Below are 23689 nucleotides of genomic sequence, written 5' to 3' on the forward strand. Positions count from 1 at the left end.
TCAATGCCATTGAAACCATATATAAGAAATAAAGATATTGAGTTTTGAACAAGCCTAGGGATACATATATAAGTTTTTGATTTCATTAAAAAATAAACCATAATTCAACAAGCTAACAACAAACAAGAACTAATTAAATATAATAATATGATGCACATTTTAACAAAAGTTGTTAGTACTGGGAAACAAAAAAAAAAAAGATATGTCAAAATTAATGTAATTCATTCAGCAACAAAACAAATAGAAACCAATAAATGAAAATGAGTACAATATATATAACAATATATATGAAACTAAAGTAGAAGAGACTTGCTGGTGCGCCACTGCATGGTACATTGGCAAATGTCTTCTACTGTTGCTTCAATTGACCAATACTTTGTGAGTGAAACAAGCATAAATATGGATCTATATTTCTATGTTTACATATCACGTGATCACGTGACCGACCAGTCCATCAGATGTAGTTACACATCGCTGGTCACAATGCATTTGCATTGTTTTAGCCTTCGAATGATGCCACCCCACTGGCTAAGCGAGCAGGCCAACAGAAGAAAGAGTGGTGAAAGAGTACAGCAGGGATCACCACCCCCTGCCAGAGCCTCGTGGAGCTTTTAGGTGTTTTCGCTCAATAAACACTCACAACGCCCGGTCTGGGAATCGAAACCGCGATCCTACGACCGCGAGTCCGCTGCCCTAACCACTGGGCCATTGTGCCTCCACATGTTTACATATAAATACATCAATGTATGCATATGATATATACACATACACACATATCGTTGCAAGCCAGATTATATGGTTATGAAGTTTGCTTCTCAACCATATGGTCTTAAGTTCAATCCCACTTTCTGGTAATTTGGGCAAGTATCTCTACTACAGCCTTAGGCCAACCAAAGTGGTTCTGGTTGACAGAAACTGAAACAACTCCATTTTCTTTCTGTCTGTTTGTCTTTCCCATTGTATCTATGTGTGTGTGTGTTCTGTACCACCTTGCTTGGACATCACCTGATAACTGAAAATGATTGTCACTAGAGACATTAAAAGATGATGATGACGATGATGATACAAGCAATGTCATTCAGTACTAATATTCTGCGAGAATATGTGTGGCCAAAGGAGAAATATTACCTTGCTTGGAAACAGGTGAGAGCTGGCAATGGAAAGGGCATCTGGCTATAACAAATCTGCCTCAATAAAGTCTGTCTAATCCATGCAAGCAAGGAAAAGTGGACATTATGATGACGACATACAGTATGTGTGCATGTGTGTATGTACATTTGTGCATATTTGAGTGTGTCTCTGAGTGTATTTTATTGGGTCAACCAGAATCAGAGTTCATCTACACTGTGTTTGCAAGCTTAATGATTGAGACAGAAATTTTGAAGTTTGTGAAACCCAGAATACTGATTCCAGTTGGCCTAATAAATTACACTGTACTTTAGGTAGAGAGTACTCTTCTTTACTACTACTAACCTTAATGATTAGGTATCTATGCACATACGCACATGCACACACACATATGAACTTCTACATAATTTCCATCTACACAGGCCAATCCAAGTCTATGTTACATTTTCCCAAAATGCTGTGCAGTGTGGTTGAACTAGGAACCACATGATTATGAAACAAACTTTTTAACCACACAGTCATGCCTGCATCCATTTTAATGAGGAAAAAATTAAGAGACAGATGAAGTGTTTTGAGAACAACCGAAAATACATATAAGAATGGCTGGATGGAATTAGATATTAATGCAAAGTTGAACGTGTAAAAAAAAAAACAAAAAACAAACATACTTTTAAATTATATAATTAAATAACATTTCAAAAAGTAAAATTACTTTTTTGTGGTTTAAATATAAAAATAATAAATAAAGCAAATTTACATAGGAATGTACAATTGTTGTCAAGAAGTTTTGTTGGCATGAATATCATTGCTGGCAAGTTTAGAAAGTTTGCTACATGCAAGAGCATAAGCTTTGCAGCTGCAATGACATATCATCGCAACAAAAGCTATCACTATAATTAATACAAATACTGATGCAACAAAGCTTAATTGGTATATCTGAGGGACAGACATTTCTCTAGCCTAACATATATAAAAAAAAAAAAAGAGTCCTTTAGGTTATATTGAAATAAACAGCATCCGTATGGCAATCCCAAATGAGAAGGATTTTGTTGGATTGGTTTATAAAAAGTAAATGGTTATTTCAGTACTGTGAATTTTTTTCTTCTTTATTCAGGAAGTATATTCGAACGGTGCCTTTTGTAGTTTCTACATCTTCATGATATCTGACCAACATCCAGCAAGCAATGCCATATGCCAATGTAGGAACACCTATGGTTTAAAAATAAAATTAAAAAAATATTTAGACATTGAATCATTGTAACAAAAACTTGAAGATATATGTACACTCAAGCACTCAATGGCATTGATGTGTTATTGAGGGTTCTATTAAGTCAAGTACATCAACATCAAAAAATCAAATGGAAATTGTAGTTGCGATACCTGTGCCGTTGGCACGTAAAAAGCACCATCCTAATGTGGCCGATGCCAGTGCCGCCTTGACTGGCTTCCGTGCCGGTGGTACGTAAAAAGCACCAACCAATCGTGGCCGTTGCCAGCCTCACCTGGCACCTAAGCCGGTGGCACGTAAAAAGCACCCACTACACTCACGGAATGGTTGGCGTTAGGAAGGGCATCCAGCTGTAGAAACACTGCCAGATCAGACTGGAGAAGGAACCAACTTTTGTTAAAATCAACAAAAGAATCAGTTATATAAATTATCTGCAAATACAATGTCAGAGAAAAGCACAGCACTTCCAGTAATTAATGGTTGCTAAGCTGCTGAAAGTGCCAGAAAAACTTGGAGGAAACATTAGTGAACCAGATTATACAGTCAACTGGTATCTCTATATCTAAGTCTCTCTTTTAATTGTTACAAATAGCAAAAGTTATTACATTCAGGAAATTAAAATGCAAGTAATCAAAACTAATAGAATAAACCATGAAAATTGTAAAGTTAACAGAACAGTAAAAAATATAATTCAAGTAGACAGGACATAATTTTGAGTTTATCATACAAGATAGCTTACATCCACTTGTATACTAAATTCTTTATAGAATCTAATCTTAATTCAAATCAGTAACTACAACTGTTCTTATGAACCAGACATCTGATTTTGGCAGAACTCTTCCAGATTAACAAAAACAAAGTTGTTTGTTCTTGGCTAAGGGCTATACTTGTAGTTATTTCATAGGTCCTTGCATACACTTTCACTGCATCGTCATCATTGTTTTATATCCACTTTTCCATGCTGGCATAGGTTGGAGAGTTTTTATTCAGAGTCACTAAGTTGGGACCATAAATCATACAATCAAGGAATTTAAGGTTGAGCAACCTGACAAATAATTCCACAGTAACTCTAAATATTCATGATACAGTTAATCATCTCAAACATGAATACTGAATTCATAAGTATATATTTCTTTACTACCCACAAGGGGCTAAACACAGAGAGGACAAACAAGGACAGACAAAGGGATTAAGTTGATTACATCGACCCCAGTGCGTAATTGGTACTTAATTTATCGACCCCGAAAGGATGAAAGGCAAAGTCGACCTCGGTGGAATTTGAACTCAGAACCTAACGGCAGACGAAATACTGCTAAGCATTTCGCCCGGCGTGCTAACGTTTCTGCCAGCACGCCGCTTTACTGAATTCATAAGTAGAAACAAATTCTTGGTATTTATTGAATGATAGAGAGGATGTGGTTATGTTTAATAATAAGTAATTCAACTATTGTGTGTGTGAGAGAGAGAGAGAGAGACGGAGAGATTTAACGGACACAAAATAGCAGCTATACATGATATTGTCAGAAATTTGTTTAAAAAGTACTTTTTGTCAATCATGTAATGAGGGATGGCACTGAAGCTGCCAGTATCCAACCATTATCCTTATCTGATAACATTTGACTACTTTAAATCTGACACACTCTACCATCACCCTTTCTGTGTTGCTAGCTGACACTCACATTACCATGCCACTTATTATTGATGACCATCACTAATCTTTTCCATTACTCCCTGCAGCACAGTCACACTTCTGTAGTGACGTCATTTTCCAGTGTGCGTGTGCGGGGCTGGAACCTTCTGGAAAGGCCTGAGGAAGTTCCCTCATGCACATGCGCTAGAGACTGGGGAAGAAAATTCTATCGCGTTCCTTGTTAGCGTCGTTGACTTGAGACACGGCGATTGAAGCGAAAGGACGTGTTAAACATGTGATCAGCCTATTCTCCTGCCCCAGAGGCTTAGGATTTGACCTGCTCTGTTGCTGCTAAATTTGTTGTAAGAATCTTATAAATGTTAAAATTCAGCCTTGCTATATCGAACCAAGTGGATACCAATATACCAACGTGCCTCATTTGTAAATAAGAGAATAAAGAATCATATATATTTTTAAAGTTGCGTTTTGTTCCTGACTGGTAGTTTCTAGAAACAAAAAGAAAGGAAACTGGTTGCACCCGAACAGTGTAAAGAATCAACCAGTTCCCTTTACACTTCTATCACATCCTTCTCTACCTTTTCTCTCCACACCCTTGATTACTTTGTTTCTCACTCCCTCTGCTATTCACTCTTATGGACTTGTTGCCACGAATGAAAGGAGACACTGTAAAATAGTGAAGGCTGTTCATTTAACCTTGCAAGGTACAAGGCAATCTCTCTAGTTCTGGTGCAACAATAAAATCGTACAAACAATAACTCTGAGCACCTTTTCAAACTCCACCCATCTAATACCCGTGGACATATTTACAAAGTCAGAAAACAGCACAGCTCCCATGACTTCAGGAAACATTTTTTCATGCTGAGAGTTGCTGAAGCATGGAACAAACTGCCAGCATCAGTTGTTAGTTGTCGGAGCACTGCATCCTTCAAAACTTCCATGCTTTCTGAGATTCGCCAACACTACACCTGATTTTCTCCCCTCCATACACACACAAGCATGTACCTGACTCATGCATTGTTCGCTTTCCAGACATTTGTACATTACTGCATGTACTTTATATGCACTTTCTGACAAGTTGTGGTGCACCTGAGCACTGTATACAATAATTTCATTATTATTAAAATGCACCTAATATGATCTGTAAAATAGCTGTCAAAAGAACAGAGAAAATGCAAATTGAAGAGGATCCTTCAGGCCAGGACCTCACTAATGTTGGTATAATGACAAAATGCACTTAGTGCACTGTAAATTGTTCATGTAAGGAAGAGCATCCAGCCATAGAAACCATGTCAAAAATGAGATATATGATAAAGATCTCTGATCTGTCTAGGAGGGTAGCAACTTCAAATTAAAAAACTGATTTGGACTATGGTGATACATCTACCTCAAGCCAGCATGGAAAGCAGATGTAAAATGATGATAGGTGATAAATTTGGGGGGAAATCATAGATGTTAGATGTTTATTATTAATGTAAAATGGTAACTTCAGCAGAAATAAGCTGAAGTAAACTAATATAAAATGGGGAAGAGTAAATTAGATTTGAAGTGCTGTTTTTTCTCATTTATTATGCAAACTTGCAGTCACTTAAATTATCTATATGAATTTTCATGTGCTACTGGCACGTGAACAAAACATTCGAGCGAGGTCGTTGACAGTGCCGCTGGACTGTCTCCTGTGCAGGTGGCACGTAAAAAACACCATTTCGAGCATGGCCGTTGCCAGTACCGCCAGACTGGCCCTCGTGCAGGTGGCACGTAAAAGCATCCACTACACTCTCGGAGTGGTTGGCATTAGGAAGGGCATTCAGCTGTAGAAACTCTGCCAGATCAAGATTGGAGCTTGGCGCAGCCATCTGGTTCGCCAGTCCTCAGTCAAATCGTCCAACCCATGCTAGCATGGAAAGTGGACGTTAAATGATGATGATGATGATGAATTCAAGTTTTTGTTAATGTAGAATTTTTTAAAGGAAGCATTTTGCAAATATGTGAAAGAGAGCATGGTGTGAAATTATTATTATTGTCATTTTCTTTATATTGCTTTTCTACAAAAGATTTTCTTTTGTATAAAAAGTAGACTTACCAGTATGACATATTTGTAATGTTACTATCAACGTACTTCTAAATTATTTCTCTTTTATACATTTTCTTAGTGTCATTGTTTAAACAAGATAATTATTTCATAAAACAATACTTGATATTTAATCATGTTCAGCACAGCTTACTTCAGTATTTATGGAATGCCATGGGCGATTACTGTAGAAAATAGAATTTTTTTTTAGTTCTTGGGTTGAGGTCAGTGGAGTAAAGAAGTTTTTATTATTTTTTTTTTATCATTTATTATTATAGATGTTGATGATGAAGAAACAGAATAAAACTAAATTTTAAAATGTTTTCTACTTTTTTTTTATAGGCACAAGATCTGACATTTTTGGAGAGGGTGTTAGTCAATTACATTGACTCCCAGTGCTGAACTGGTACTAACTTTATTGACCCTGAAAGGGTGAAAGACTAAGTTGACCTCAGAACACACAGATGGACAAAATGACACTAAACATTTTGTCTGATGTGTTAGTGATTCTGTCAGCACACCACCTTTGCAACTAAATCTTAGAATGATAAGGAAAATGAAATTAATTCTTATGATTGACAATTTCAAATTTATTAAAATAAGTTGATTTAATTTGAATGTAAGTTATTTTTAGACAAGTAAAAAAAATGGGTTGCAAATTGTGCTGTAGTAGAAAAGAGTAATTTTCAAACATATTATGAATAATCCAAGTTCATTTACATGCTGTATTTACTCAAGTACAATGTAATCTCAAATATAATACAAACCATACCCCTACTCTAAACAAAGTCAGTAATATATTAATGCTTCCTCAAATTTTGACTGCTATTTTGTATTAAATATCTCACATTGTAGACTTAGGCGCAGGAGTGGCTGTGTGGTAAGTAGCTTGCTAACCAACCACATGGTTCCTGGTTCAGTCCCACTGCATGGCATCTTGGGCAAGTGTCTTCTGCTATAGCCTCGGGCCGACCAATGCCTTGTGAGTGGATTTGGTAGACGGAAACTGAAAGAAGCCTGTCGTATATATGTATATATATATATATATATATATATGTGTGTGTGTGTTTGTCCCCCTAGCATTGCTTGACAACCGATGCTGGTGTGTTTACGTCCCCGTCACTTAGCGGTTCGGCAAAAGAGACCAATAGAATACGTACTGGGCTTACAAAGAATAAGTCCCGGGGTCGATTTGCTCGACTAAAGGCGGTGCTCCAGCATGGCCGCAGTCAAATGACTGAAACAAGTAAAAGAGTAAAGAGAGTATTGTACACAAGTAAATACAGTAGTTCAAAGCCAGGTACTTACCTAAATTAATAACCTTCAGAAAAGTGAAAAATGTGTTATCAAATGTCAGATCTTCATAAGGTCGTCTGGTACAATGATACTTAATAAAAGGAAAACAACCAGTTCTTAAAATATGATAGTTGTATTTGCCAACAGTCCAGTTGAAATGGGAGAGGCCAAAATGGTCGTTACACACTGATTTTTTATAAACGCTGAACGATGTCCAATATGGATGTTGGCGTTGAAGAAGGTGGCATGTGAGAACTTCTGATGCCAAAGGTCTATTTGGGTAGCTACGAAGGTGAATTTTCTGTACAATCTGGTTTACCACCTTCATTTAAATAAAACCAAATATTTCCTCACTATAACAGAGAAATAAAGAAATTTTACCTTAAAATGTTATCTTTTACATATTCATGAAACAACTTTTAACAAATTTTAATTTCATGACAAAAAACAAAAATAAATTTCTAAAACTTTTAATCTCACCCTCATTTATGAATTTATAAATTTAATGATGCTGCAGTAAATATTATATGCAGTATTCGTTTCCACTAAGTCTTACCATGCTTTTGGCGGGGAACCTGAATCACAACTATGTATGCAATCGATTGGACCGCATGGGTATTTGACACTCATGAGGGTCTAATAAATTGTATCAAAGACAAATGCCGCTGATGATTTATAGATAAATATGTGAGTATAATTGCATATTATATTAATAAAGAAACAATTGTTCAGCATTAATCTATCTTTTCGTTGTATTTCACTTTCCTTACGTTGAGGGTAATGTTATTTCTTGGTGGGAACAACTTTGGTGGCTATACCAGAAAAAGGAGCTATTTTTAGCACTAGAGTTAACCACTTATATTTAAGTATAAATTTGTATTGTCTCCCTGGTTTTTTATGTGCTAAGCCACTTGGTGTTAAACTGATGGTATTATTAAATTAATATCTAATTTTTCACCCTCATTTATGAATCAATAAATAAAGAGGTAAAAGTAAGTTCCCCTGTTGTTTTATATAAATCCTATTTATTATTTTCAAGGTATTCACCCGAGATCTAAGTTAACAAGTTAGTTACACTCACCCTTAAATTAGTAATCAAAATATTATTTCTTGAAATACTATCCAGAGTAAAGATTATATTTTTATTTGTTTGCTTAAAGAGAAAGGATTACACCACACCTATAGCTAAACCAAGCAGTTAGTGTTTAATTTCTATTGTTGTACATTAGAAATTGGAGTGAACATAAAAGCAAGGAGGAATTTTCAGATGGATGCAATTCTGTGAAGCTGAAAGTCAGAGCAATTAGGAGAATTATTGGCTGAGTCAGGAAAGTTGTCTTTCATAGAGATGAAGCTTACATTATAGCTTTTCAACAAGGAGGAAAGGCCGAAGCCAGTGCCGCCTTGACTGGCTTCCGTGCAGGTGGCACGTAAAAAGCACCCACTACACTCACGGAGTGGTTGGCGTTAGGAAGGGCATCCAGCCGTAGAAACACTGCCAGATAAGACTGGAGCCTGGTGCAGCCTCTTGGCTTCCCAGACCCCGGTCGAACTGTCCAACCCATGCTAGCATGGAGAACGGACGTTAAATGATGATGATGATGAGGAAAGGAGAAATGAAAACAGAATAAGAGAGTCTATAAAATTTACTTAGGAGGACTAGTAATTACCTATGACTGGTGTTAGATATTTTGTATACAAAAGCAGCATGACCTTTTGTAAGACATGGTGGGTAAATAAATTGACAAGGTTAAATAGTGACAGGTGGAGAATGGTACCTAAGAAGTCGTCAGGAATGAATATATACTTCCTAAAACTGCACTATTTTTACTAGACCACCTACAAAATATTGAAGAAGAGTAGGTAGTAGTGTTTTAATAATTCTTAGTCAAGCAGCAAGTCTAAATTTTCTAATATTTTCGATTGAGCATACCTATTATCAAGAACATTCCAGCTATGACCAACTTATCTTTTTGTAAATGTAGGGCCCTGTTAATCAATCTATCCATCCTTTTCCCAAAATTATAGAGTATGGGTTAGGAGAATTTCGCTGCTATTTCTAGCACAAAGATAGGTTTGTTATTACTAAAGTACATCTAAATTTCCCATAGCTAAATTGTGACTGTCTTTTGAATGAAGGCTGTGCTTTAAGTAATAAAACTTAGCACAACTGTCCAGCAATAAAGATGAAACACTGCTCAAATAATAAGATTTTTACTCAAATGAACAGACTGAACAATTTGAACAATGGATAAGAGAAAGGCAGGACTTGTGGTTTCTTTTAGGCATTGTATCACTACTTCTAAAGTCATAAACCTGTTTAGAGTTGACAAAGGTTACTGAAATATAAATTTCTAGCTGACTAAATCAAAATTGCTAGTGCTTACTTAACTAAGTTTCCATGCAATGGGCATTGCTGAATATCCCCACTATACACACCTAGTCATTCTTATTAAACAAAAACTGTCCAAATATATATCACATTTCTAAGTCAATGGGTGACATTTAGAAAAAAACCAAGTTCCATACCAATTATACCTCCTACTTTTGCATGGGAGATATTACACTAATGCGATTATAATAAATTTAAGCAATCAAGCCTTGTTTTGTATATGAACAAGAAGATAGACCTAACACTGTCCTAAAATGAAGTGCTCTGTAACTTGATTCACAGGTTTATAAACTACACAAATTCTATTGAATACGAAAATGAAAAGTGGTTCTTGATTGAATTAGACCATGACAGCCTTAATGTGAATACAGAAACTGCTTTGAGCAAATATCAAGGAAGAAATGAGATATAAATAGAACACAGAAAAAAAATAATCTAGTTTTATTTAAATAAATGGTTTCTTATCTTGCCCTACTCTTGCTACGAACACAAAGCTGTGTATGCTGTATAACTGGAAAACTGACACATTTTTGCATTCAATTCTTTATAAGTCAATAAATGAAAAATGTCTGTTCAGTGAAAGTTTACAAGATCAGTCATTATTTTTTGATTATAATGATTTGTTAAAACATGTTAAATAGAGTCTCAGAATGGCTTTTACTTGTATTTTCCCTTGCTCTGCAAGAAATAACTAAGTTTTGTAAAGAAGTTTTATATCCCTTAAACTAGATTAGAGAGCCTTTTTATGCTTAGAAGGCTGTGTTGAAGTTAACTGCCATTTAACAAGGCCTCTCTCCTACAGCAAGACACCTGCACCTGTCTTTCTATCATACTTTAAAATCTCACCACCTGGTATAAAGCTACCTCCCTCAATTCTACACCCCTCAGTTGAAGGGTCTTGTAAGTTACCAAATGATTTCACTGGTGCTATGTAAAAAGCACCCAGTACACTCTGTAAAGTGGTTGGCATTAGGAAAGGCATCCAGCTATAGAAACCATGCCAAAACAGATATTGGAGCCTGGTTCAGTCCTCTGGTTCATCAACTCTTGTCAAACTGTCCAACACATGCCAGTATGAAAAGCAGGTGTTAAATGATGATGACAATGATGTTAAACCAATTATTATATAAAAATGTGCATAAAAATTCCAATGAAGTGTAAAGGATAGTTTTGGAATAAGCACACGTCGTAACATTAAAAATTTCTTCAGATCTTTGTTTTAAACATAATTTTAATTAAAAGTTTAGATAATCAAATAGTGATGTCTCTAAAATTAGCAATTAGTTGAAAATACAGGCTTTAAATAAAATTAAATCATTAAAAATATATTTTAGTATAATCATTTCCTCTCAAATCAAATTTCTTTCAGAAGACTATACTCAGGTTTTCAGACAGCCTAATAGTAACGCATGTGAATGAATTTGTCTACAGATTATGCAATTATACCATAGTCTGTGCAAATGCAGAAATGACACCTTATTCTCGTGTCTAAGGATTCAATCTTGATAGTGTAAACTAATAAAAAGTTAAGACAGTTAGGCCAATAACTTGGACAAATATGTAACATCACTTAAACAAACTGAAAGCCAGAAAACAACAATTTTGGCCAGGTAAGAACAGCACATTTTTAAATAGTACTGAAAGATAGACAGATTGTAGGTAAAAAGGAAGGAAGCAAAATGTTTGTTAGAACAGTATGTCCATATTAACACACACAGAAAGAGAAAATTTCTTGTTGCAGAGGTTTACCAATGTCCTGTGGCGAGAGGTTCTTGCAAAGCAGTGTCAGTGCCAATAAAGACATTGCGAGATAGAAAGGTGTACAGAATGACGGTGGCGCATTTACCCTCACTGATGCAGAATTAAAGCAGTTTGGAAACTTTATTACAAAAAGTTACAGAATGAGGAGTGGGTAGAAAGGTCTACTCCAAGTAGATCCAACAGAAATCTGAAGAAATTTTTAATGTTATGACATGTATGCTTATTCCAAAACTATCTTTTACATTTCATTGGAATTTTTATGCACATCTTTATATACAAAAGTGAAGTTGTGTGCTGTCTGTCTCCTACGATTTACATTCCTAACTACTCCCACATTTTGTGGTGCCGTGTAACCAAAAGCGGGTATCTTATAGTCGTGATTCATATCTAGCCCTTCTGGGTATTAGCGCATGTCTACGATGAGTCTACGATTTAAAAAAAATTTTACCATCATTTTCCCCCATTTTAATGCATTTTTTCGCTATTATATAAGGGAAGTAACTCTCTAAAAATGTCTACGATGAGTCAACAATAAAAAAAAAATTACCATCATTTTTAATGCATTTTTTTTGCTATTTTTTTGGCTATAACTCTAAAAATGTTTATATAGTTATTTCCCTTACAAACCCGAGCAACGCCGGGCGATACTGCTAGTTTTATATAATAATTGGTTTGACATCATTGTCATCATCATTTAACACCTGCTTTTCATACTGGCATGTGTTGGACAGTTTGACAAGAGTTGATGAACACAACCAAGGATTTAGAAGGCAGGGAAAGCAGCTGAAATGTCAAAGATAGTCATTGAGATGCTGGAAATATCCAGTGCACTAGTTACATAAGTAGGTGTCATACCTAATGAGTGGCATAGTAATATTACCAACAGCTGCTTTAAAAGCAAAGGAGATGCTCTAAAAAGCAACTGCAGAGGCATCAAACTGACAGGCCAAGTTACGAAAGAATTATACCACAACTGATTAGGATATTTTGAGATGAGATGCAGTTGAGTTTGTACTGGTTTGTATCACCGGCGCCCTCTTCCCAGTGAGGCAACTGCAGAAGTTCTTCGTTAAAAGTCACTATTATCTTGCACTCAGTGATCTAGAGAAGGCCTTGGTAGGGTAACGCAAACTATAGTCTGATTGTTGCAAAAAAATACAAAACAGGTGCAGGAGTGGCTGTGTGGTAAGTAGCTTGCTAACCAACCACATGGTTCCGGGTTCAGTCCCACTGTGTGGCACCTTGGGCAAGTGTCTTCTGCTATAGCCTCGGGCCGACCAATGCCTTGTGAGTGGATTTGGTAGACGGAAACTGAAAGAAGCCCGTCGTATATATGTATATATATATATATATGTATGTATGTATGTGTGTGTGTGTGTTTGTCCCCCTAGCATTGCTTGACAACCGATGCTGGTGTGTTTACGTCCCCGTCACTTAGCGGTTCGGCAAAAAAGAGACCGATAGAATAAGTACTGGGCTTACAAAGAATAAGTCCAGGGGTCGATTTGCTCGGCTAAAGGCGGTGCTCCAGCATGGCCGCAGTCAAATGACTGAAACAAGTAAAAGAGTAAAGAGTAAAGAGTAAAAAAAAAAAAAAAAAACTGGGATCTTTTCATTTTCGAAGCCAGGACCCCAGATCTTTCAAAAACTGTTTGGCTGGATGGCTTGTAACGGCATGCAAGCCCTATACAGAGACACCGTCAGCAACGTGTGAGTTATAAAGCGAAGGTTTCAATGTACAGGAAGACGTTTATCGAGGTTCGGTTCAGATGACTGAATCTGTCGAATATTTATTTAGAGAAATTCCAAAAACCAAGCGGCTTCAAGTAGATCTAGCAAAGATAACAACAAGAAAGAAGACTGGACAAGAAACATTAGGGAAGTGCCTATGCTCAATAGAAAAGGAATAGATAGGAAAACTATGGGATCTACAAAAAATTATTTTTTGTAAATCTGCCGGGCAAAAAGGTAAAGATCCAAGCTATGTTATAGATTCAATGTAAACTATGAGTGCACAAGAATTGTAGAGAAATCGCTAGGTTATTGACAGAAAAGGAAAACTTGGTAAATAACAGATACACTGGAGTAGTCAGCAGATAGATACACAGGTAGTCAGCAGATATACAGATGCAGTCAGCAGACACACAGGTGTAGCCAGCAGATAGACATGTAGTCATTAAGGTTAAACTAAAGCAACCCTTAGAGTTCAGTATTCCATTGTTACTTTTATCAATCGGCAGGTAGAAAAATTTTGTTAAGGAGGCTGGTGAAGAAATTTGTTTGTATGCCGTTCATTTTTCACACACAAATTCTAAGCAACCTGATACTATCATACTCTCCTCAGAGAGTTTGCACTGAATGAGTAAAATACTAGACGAAATAGAGTACTAAACTTAATTCAACACACATACATACACTCACATTCAAAACAACCTATCTTAATTACAAATCAAAATAGCCACTTCTCCAAAAACTAACAAAAGACCGTCGATCGCTAAACAAAACGATACTAAGCTGTTTGATTCACATTTGTGAAAGTGGAATACTAAACTCAAAGATCGCCGACAAAGTCTTTCAAATCCTCGCAAGGATTCAGAAGTAATTTAATAATAGCTTACGTTACCTAATTAGCAGGAAGGTGAGCTTCCAAAGCATCGTAGCCGGAGTTAGAACGGTTTAGATGAAATCTGCACGAACGACGAAGCAGAAATGAGTTAAGAACTAAAACGAAAGAACCTATGTCCAGAGCCTTTTCCCACTATTTATTTCCTTTTTTAAAGATAATAAAGTCTAATTTGAGGAATATTTGACTGCTATTTCTAGAAGGATGAGCGATCGCGTAACGCTCCCTTGTTGGTTCCTAATGATCGAATAGACCGAGACTCAAAGACATTCTAACCAAGATTATCCCATTTTTTTCCCCCAGATATATATTTTATTTTTTTCTCAGGCCTTCCCCCTTTTTTAAATATAGTAGGGTGTGCTTTGAGAGTTAGCTGCTGTTTCTACCAGATCCAGCAACGGTGTAAGAATACCAATGTAGGTAAATTTTCCCAGTGAGCATTATAAAGAACTGAAAGTAAGATTCTTTCAGTTTTCCGATTACATAATGCACTCAGCTTTGTGTGAATACATTGCAGATGTAAAGTTTGCACAAAATGCTGGTACTAGACATCGCTAAGAACGAATCATAACTGGAGATCTCATGGCATAGTTCATTCAGAAAGACATTATTCCTTCCTCGTGTCTAATAGAAACCTGTATCTGCAACCGTTTTAAACACAACCAATGAAATAAAATAAATATTGATTCAACCAGACAATAAGGAATTACTGGGACTTCGAAACATGTTTAAGTTGATACCTTTTTTTTGAGAATTCATAATAGGAAGGCGCGGAAAGGCACGCGCATTTTACCACCAACGTACTCTACCCGTAAAGTTAAGGAAAGTATTTTAAAAATTAAACTAATCTAGTTAAGACAGGTTGTTTTGTGATTATATAGAAAATTGGTCTGATGATTGATGTGTACAAATAACAAAAGAAATCTTACGTTTCGTGTCTGAATATAGTTTTTATCATAATTTAACGAAAACAGTTGGAAGTCAATAAACAAGAACGATAATAACAAAAACAAACATCGAAACCAACGGTTAATCAAACCACGGTAATATTTTACCACGTTAAATGTGAAAGGCAACTTTTAATTAAGAATATATTATTATATGATCGAAGGGGGTAGTTTTTAGTATTTATAATGTTGTTGTAAAATAAAATTTGCAAATTATATAAAAAGAAACTAATAAATTGAAATATTCTGCCCGTAATACTTTTAAAAAGCTTAACAGACGACAGTGAAGGATTGCAGAGAAATGAATGAAAGAAAGATAAGCCCACTCAAATACAATTAAAATATCTTTGAGGTTATAAGATGAAAGCTGTTTAAATTTCAAAAGTCAGTGGGTTACTCTACAAGTTAATGATTAGAATGAGAAAAAAGGTAATTGAAGATCAATAAAATACTTGCCGTGTGTGGAGGTCACGCTTGCATCGCTGACGGCTTCGCAGTGCATTGTGGGTGTTCAAACATCCGGTACAACAATTTCATGGTACCTCTCTCACATGGTACCTCTCACATGCAGTCAAATGATAGACATGCTAGAAATAGCAGCTAAAATCTTTCAAAATCCCACCGTGCTGTATTAAAATAAGGAAAGGCCAGTTGGACAGTCCCAGTCGAATCCCTTATATACAAACAGAAGAATTAGTTTCGGCTGGCTTTTAATCGAAGATCTGCTCTATAAGGGCTGATGTAGGGCTAAGCAACCACGATATCACGTGGTTGATTGTGAAATAGGGATCTTGATCTGTGGTTCTACAACAATTGTGGGCAATCTGTGACCAGAGAAATTTTTTCTATCGCACACCTAATAAAAAAAATTATCGTAATTTTTCTTTTTTTTTTTTAGTGGTGCGACTCACCTAACGATGAACCATGTCACATGCAGTTCTTTTCTTGAAAAAAGGTTGCCCATGTCTGCTACGTGCTGAGAAAATGAAAATCTACAATTTACTTTATCATTATATCCATTTCAACAATATCTTTTGAATCTAGTGGAAATTGTAGATTCTGTGTTCAAATGTATTTTGTAATTGAATGTGAAATAGTTGGAGTTAGTCCTTGCAGCCTGCATAGAATTTCGATTGCAATCGGGTGGAGCAATTCGGCAAGTGAGGTTTCCTGCACTAATTGCCCAAAGTATAATTTCCTAGTTTAAATAAATAAAGATGAAATACCGCACGATATTTGCTTAGCATCAGACTAGGGAAGTGCGGCGACCTAGCGTAGGAGAAAGCTTTAAAATTTCGAACAGTAGGCTTTTCTGGACAAGAAAATGGAATCAATGGGATCAATATCTATTCTACATAGCATATTGAGCACTCTTTGCTTCGTAATATACACACACATATACATATGGCGGTGCTCCAGCATGACCGATATATATATATATATATATATAATATATATATATATATAATATATATATATATATATATATATTCGAACTTTTTATTTTTTCTTTCTCACATATTTCAGTATTTCATTTTCTTTTTATAGTACACCCTAAACTAAAGGGTTTTTAAAAATATATATATATATTGTTAAATATTTTCAAGTAATTTCGAAAATAGTAGTTTGAAATGTCCATTTTATTTCTCTGGAAATGAAAATTACTATATTAAATCAACTTCTAAATAGAAATAAGTTCAGCAGAAACACTAGCTTTGTATACACAGAGCAACTGTTGAAACCGAGAAAGGAAGACAAAGAGAGGAACCAGAATAATCCCTGGTTCTTCTTTAACTTTGATGTCACCACGGTATATGTGATCATAGGCAATAAGCATTATTGAAAGAATAGACAAAGCTCTTTAATTTGATTACAAGTTAAAACCTAATATTCGACATAACGCATACACACGCGAACAAACACAAATACAATAATCATATTTATTATCTTCCTTACTTTTCACAATTTCACTTTGAACGGTGAGTTGCGAACCAAATAACCGTATAAACCGAAGGAATAGAACTCTATCCATCTATCTATCTATCTATCTATCTATCTATCTATCTATCTATCTGTCTATGTATCTCTCTCTCTCTCTCTATCTATCAATCTATCTATCTATCTATCTATCTCTCTGTCTGTCTGTCTATCTCTCTCTCTCTCTCTGTCTATCTATTTATCTATCTATCTATCTATCTATCTATCTATCTATCTATCTATCTCTCTGTCTATCTAGCTCTCTCTCTGTCTGTCTGTCTATCTATCTATCTATATGTCCGTCCATCCACCCCTCCCTCCGTTAGCTATACACACCCACATATATACACACGTAAATACGTAGGTGCGTATATAATGTATATGGTTCACGCCTGTCCACGTGGACAATCTTTCAGTTTTTTTCCTAACTCAAGTGGGATTTTTTTATCTTTCTATTCTACTACTGACTGGAATTTTCGACTTTATGAAGCCAGCTTCAAGAAATTACTATTCTGAAATCTATTTCATCCCTTAAACTATTTCTTAGCATTGTATGAAATTATATTTTTGGTTTTGAATACATCAATTCATAATATCTATTATTTTTAACGCCGTTTTGAACCAGGACCAGAGTTTGACGGTATATATATTTCTTTACTACCCACAAGGGGCTAAACACAGAGGGGACAAACAAGGACAGACAAACGGATTAAGTCGATTACATCGACCCCAATGCGTAACTGGTACTTAATTTATCGACCCCGAGAGGATGAAAGGCAAAGTCGACGACGGCGGAATTTGAACCCAGAACGCAACGGAATGTGTGAGAGAGTTTGAGGCAAAATCATCCCAATATTGATTTCTGAGTTTCAATCACTTGTCAATTTGACAATTTTCGAAACAAATTCTTGACGATCCGAGTCATTTTAGTTTTTGCTCCTGCAAAAATACAGTTCATCACATTTTATAAGCATCGTTGATTAGGGGGCTTAAGTAGGATTATTTGGGTTCGGGGTTTAGAGTTTGGGGATAGAGTTTATAGTATACGCTTATGGAGTTTATAATTTAAATGCCAATAAAATGATGGGTGGAGTCATTTTTTTTTAAACAAACGTCACACGTATTTCCCGCCTGTATAAAAATTGAATGTTTTTAGGGAAACTAGAGACTGTAATGGGAATAATTTGTTTAGCCTTGCTTGATCAGTCCTCTTCGTCTTTTTGGTGTATGTGGACTACATTTTCAAATAAGCTCTTCCCTTTTTGAGACGACATCAGGGTGTTATTTGTAGTTTAGTGTGGTGGTTAGTCCTATATTCTTAAGCTATTCACAAGTTCGGTAAGTCGCGTGTGTTGACAACGACTACACTAAGTTTGAGTTGCCAAATATTTTATTAACCCTCGTCGTTATATTTACAAATGTACATCAAGGGACCAAGGTGCAATGGATATAACTTGCCGAATAATGTAATGAAGATGGTGTAAGGAAATTAATCACTACATATAATTAATGTGTTTAATTAGATATAAGTAAAGGTTAGTGCCGTTTGCTAACTACGACACAAGTATAATTAGAAGAGAAAGAACTAGCTGAGACAAGCGATATAGAATCCTCCAGATGAATGGTTCTGAACCGGAGTCCATATGGCCCTTGGAGTTCCAGATAAGATTTTATGAAAATTTATCTGCAATAAATGTTATAATTTTACAATACACAAAATATTTCAACAGTTTTTATACGATTCCTAGTAATATTTAATTATAAAAATATGGTAAGATTTTTTAAGCATCGAATGGCTAGGAGGGCCCATCCGAGTAAAATGAGAATCAAAGGAGTCCCTAGGTCAAAAACCGGTTGAGAAACACTGTTCTAGACGGAGCTTTGCGACTCTCTGGTCCATTTCTCTATTGCCTTACTACAGCAAGGTAAAAGGCTATCATATGAAGGAAGAGCAACATAACCTGCATAGTTCTGCCTAAAGTTGAATTCACTCATCTATTTATTACTGATGGTTTGAAAGTTCTAGAAACTTTGACTAAACTGTTTGGTGAGAAAACTCATATACTTCCTTTGAAGATTGCCATTTCAGCCATACTAAGTCTATCAATGCTGATTGGTTAGGTCATATTCACATAGGCATTGATATATTTATGGTGACATTTTTTCTTTTAATGAGATTACATTAGTTCAAGGTTCTAGATCAGTGGTTTTCAACCAGGGTTCCGCAAGAAGTTACAAAAATGCTAAAATTGACAGTAATTTTTAATTCTCCTGTGCAGATATGTGTGCATAAGACAATTAAATTATTGCATAGGCGTTCCTCAAGCCAGTGAAATGTTTTCTTGGGGTTCCGCTCCAGCAAAAAGTTTGAAAAGCACTGTTCTAGATCATGAAAATTTGAGACTAGGGTCTCAGAAGATTTTGTTGCTATTCCTAGCAGTTCACCTAGAGCACCCATCCAAATGCCTTTTGTAAATAAGTTGTAGATAATTATTGTGGAGGAGTGAGGTGAGACATCAGGCTCAAAAGGGAAGGAAGAGTGACATTGGGACCAGAAGCAAACGGAAATGGCCTCATGTCAAGAAGTGAGGCATTTGGAGAGCCTCTTTCTTCATCAGGACATTGATGTGTGAAGGGAATTTCGAAGGGAGAGTAGTTTCTGGTCAGATGTTGGGGTAATGGGCATGTGTAGGTATGACCAACAAGTTCTGCTGATCTTTGTGAAGTGAAGCTGGATACTCTGTTCTGATTTTGTCTTGAGGTAAGATTATTCTTATTTTAACCTCATTCCTTCTGCAAGCTATTTTGACTCGTTGATTGTCTGCCATGGGGACATATTTCTGTCTTTCTCTATTGCCTTACTACAGCCAACACTCATGATTGTTATGCAGATAAGGATTAATAATGATGATTTGAGACCATTTTTAGGGATAGGTGATGTGGTGGCCTGAATCAAAATGGTTAAGCTTGTGGTGAAGTTGCAGGGCATTGAAGATGTGGCTGGTCTTATGCCACTTCTCTGAGAGGAAATTGTGCGAAATCTATATTTAGAAATGGATGAAGTGGATAAGCTGAAAATAGAGAATATTGAAGTGTAACTGGAGGATGCATACACATGAAGAGCATTCAAAGCCTACAACAAGCTTGGGAGAGTGAGACGGACAGACAAGCAAGTTGATGACTGTGTGAGTGGGATCAGGTCATTAACTGGGTTAGCTGAGTTTACTGGTGGAACAATGGAGTGGTGTGAAGATTGCTTTTGTGACTGGATTTCCTGATCACATCTCAGTGAGGTCACAACAGCTGTTGGACATCAACACAATGTCAGTAGGCTTCAGTGGATAAAATGCAATTGTTAAAACAGACTGACACTGGCTGTGTGGTAAGTAGCTTGCTAACCAACCACATGGTTCCGGGTTCAGTCCCACTGCGTGGCATCTTGGACAAGTGTCTTCTGCTATAGCCCCGGGCCGACCAATGCCTTGTGAGTGGATTTGGTAGACGGAAACTGAAAGAAGCCTGTCGTATATATGTATATATATATATATATGTGTGTGTGTGTGTTTGTCCCCCTAGCATTGCTTGACAACCGATGCTGGTGTGTTTACGTCCCCGTCACTTAGCGGTTCGGCAAAAGAGACCGATAGAATAAGTACTGGGCTTACAAAGAATAAGTCCCGGGGTTGATTTGCTCGACTAAAGGCGGTGCTCCAGAATGGCCGCAGTCAAATAACTGAAACAAGTAAAAGAGTATATGTGACAGCAATGATGACAGTGGGCATAAGTAGGATGAAAAGGTAGATGGCAAATAGTGGAAATATGTATGGCAAGACAGATGTTTAAGGGGTTGTGCTTTAGGTTTTGGGGTCTGCACATGGACAGAGATTGTACAGAACCAAAATCTGAAGTGGTGTGTTACTGATGTATTCAGCTCAGGCATGTAGCAAGCTTTTGCATACAGAGAAATAATACAATTAGAGGTGCACCTACAATTGCTGCCTGTAATAAGGGTTCTGGTAGGGGCAAATGAAGTGCAAGCCCTTGGTTACCATAAAAATGGTAGAGAGTTGGAGAGGAAGAACTAGCCTCAGATAGGGAGGTTAAATGCAGGGGCATCAGTTGCAGAAGAGTTAGAGATACAATGGACATCAATGATGCTGCACAGGCAACTGTAGTTGATGAAATAGTGGACATCATCAATTTAGTGCTGAGAATGGTCATGATTGTACACTGGGGCAGCTTGACTGTCGACAGGGTAGGAGTGGAATCTGGTGACCATTGTGCTGCATGCTGTGAGCGTGGAGCAGAGGAAGAAGGTTGTAGGAATGATAGTTGCCATTAGAGAGAGTGAATACTGTAGCCAAGATTGAAGGTGAAAACTTCTGTGCTGAATTCAACGGCAAAAGACAAGCAGTGGAGAAATTTTGGGAAAGAAGAGTCCTGCAAACTGAGAAACAGGGTGAATTGCTATGAGCACATTCTGGAAAGAGAGGTTAGGAGTGGGTTCCTGAGTGAGGTGGATAGATGGATAGAGAAGGATATTTTGATACTGCGGGAAGAGGAGGTGACAAGTGATGTGCTGTTGATGATGGCTGTAGTCCAGCTGACAAAGAATAATGTTTGACTGGTGCTAGACTTTTGTGAGTTGAATGAACATGTGTCCTGCCATATGGGTAGTGAAGCATATGTGGGAGCGGAGGCAAAAGGCAGGAGCAACTATGATCATTGACCTTAAGTTGGCATACCTGCAGCTCCATGTGTTTGAGAAGTTGTGGAGGTACCAGCTACTGAAGAACAAGGGCAGAACGTACTGTCTGACTTGGCTGGGTTTAGGTCTGAGTTCAACACCAAAAAGTCCTGGTGAAGGTTTACAAGGAGATTTTGGGGAAAGAGGCTAAGTTGGAGCAGACTACAAGTTCTTATATTGATGGCATCCTGGTAGATGAGAATTTGGGAATGGCAGAGGAAGTTGTGGGTCATTTGAGAAGGTTCAGGTTGATGGCTAAATCACTGGAGGCTATAGAAAGATGTATAGCACTGGGGCTCAGGCTCAAAAGAAATAAAATGGGTACGCTTGTGTTTTGGAGAGGAAATGAGATCCTAGACCAGCACAAAGACATGAGTAGGGGAGAGTTGTTCTCAATGTGTGGGAAGCTGTTTAGACACTATCCTGTTGCAGGATCGCTCTGAAAGGCATGTAGTTACAGCAAGCAGTGAACTGGAGTGATAAAATGGGAGAGAAGACAATTACAATGATACAAGATGTCTTGGAGAGAGTGAGAGTGGAGGATCTGATGAAGGGCAACTGGTATGTGCCTGAAACAGAAAAAAGGAATGTATTGTGTGATGCAAGTGACATAGCAATAAGAGTCATTCTGGAAATGGAAGGTGTTGAGGTGGAATATGCAATAAGCCTCAGGAAGATACATAACTACAACCACATCAATTTAACTGAACTAGATGCTGTGTTAAAGGATGTGAACCAGGATAAAAAAGCACTGGCTGAAAGTGACAGAGTATTTATTGAGAAGATTGGCTGCAGCATGTCAGCTTGCAGGCTCAGAACTGAGGAGGCTGCACAACATGCACAGGATATGAGTCAACAGGACTCTGTTTTTGGCCTGGATGATTGACCCTGATGTCACCAGGGAGAGTGTTCAGAAGGTAGTTGGGAGTTGTGAGAGGTGTCAGTCCATTGATCCCATGTCAAGAGGAGGAAGACTGGAAAATGCTGGTGATAGATGTGATGTACTATTGGGAAAGGTTGTACTTTTCAGTGGTTGATTGTATGCCAGGGTAAGGAGTAGTATAGAGGGAGACCAGGCTGAAATTGCAGAGGTGCTGAATACAATATTCCTAGGAAGTGGGGACCAGTGAATGAACTCTTCATGGACAATAGCAGAGTGTTTCATTTGGAGCAGCTGAAGGAGATTCTTGAAAGATGGAACATGAGATGTTTCTTCAAAGCTGTATACAAGCCCAGTGAAAATGGGTTTGTGGAACAATGCCATTACACAATTAAAGCCATGACTGAGAGGGGCAGTTTTGTTGGGACAATATGTTGGCCAGGGTAGAACAAGCTGAAGAGTTGACTCTGCAAAGAGCTATATTCCAGTATGAATGGAGACACCCAAATGTGGCTCCGCAATAGTCAGAAGTGGAAGGGTCTGCATTTTTTTTTTCAGATTGGAGATGAAGTGTGCATGAAGCTCCCTAATGCATAGTGTATGACTCAATGGGGGAAAGGAAGAGTGATTGCAGTTAACACTTGGAATATCATATCAGTGAACAGAATGCTGGGTCACATCTTGGAAGTTCATAGGGTTGCTAACACCTCTTATGATGAAGTAGAAGGAGAGGCCAACCCTGTGACCTTGCGAAGATCACAAAGGGAGCATTGTCCATCCAGGTAGATGAGCGATTTTGAAATGGAATAGAAGGGTAGTGATCTTTAGATAAAGTGGGGTGGCAGTATATGGGAGTGAAGGGAGACATTGGGATCGGAAGTGAGGAAGGAAGACTGTTGTCGGGACCAGAAACAAGGGGAAGTGACATCATGTCAAGAAGTGGGGCATTTCTTCATCAGGACATTAAGGGTAATAGACAGAGGGAGAGTAG

General features: G+C 37.2%; 1 protein-coding gene across 4 annotated transcripts; it reads right to left on the reverse strand.

Moving 5' to 3' along the window:
* Positions 1-2068: 2068 nt before the first annotated feature.
* On the reverse strand, positions 2069-16443 carry LOC115210779 (uncharacterized protein C15orf61-like). Of its 4 annotated transcripts, none has more exons than XM_036502555.1 (3): positions 16006-16443; positions 7384-7724; positions 2069-2337 (listed from the first exon to the last, which is right to left on the reverse strand). In XM_036502555.1, the coding sequence occupies exons 2-3, from the start codon at positions 7697-7699 to the stop codon at positions 2210-2212; spliced, it is 444 nt and encodes a 147-aa protein (XP_036358448.1). In that variant the 5' UTR covers positions 7700-7724; positions 16006-16443; the 3' UTR covers positions 2069-2209. The 4 variants fall into 4 exon arrangements, with proteins under 4 accessions (XP_036358448.1, XP_036358447.1, XP_029635362.1 ...); XM_036502554.1 differs by lacking the exon at positions 16006-16443 and adding an exon at positions 15554-15956 and having other exon boundaries at positions 7384-7725; XM_029779502.2 differs by lacking the exon at positions 16006-16443 and adding an exon at positions 15551-15956.
* Between the last annotated feature and the right edge of the window lie 7246 nt (positions 16444-23689).

Source organism: Octopus sinensis, linkage group LG4 (genome assembly GCF_006345805.1).
Source record: "Octopus sinensis linkage group LG4, ASM634580v1, whole genome shotgun sequence".
Taxonomy (NCBI): Eukaryota; Metazoa; Mollusca; class Cephalopoda; order Octopoda; family Octopodidae; genus Octopus; species Octopus sinensis.

Coding starts and splice junctions, on each gene's coding strand:
- LOC115210779 (XM_036502555.1), bottom strand. CDS start 7,699: ATGAAGGTGGTAAACCAGATTGTACAGAAAATTCACCTTCGTAGCTAC. Junction 2,338..7,383: donor TCTGAAGGTTATTAATTTAG/GTAAGTACCTGG, acceptor TTTAAACCATAG/GTGTTCCTACATTGGCATAT.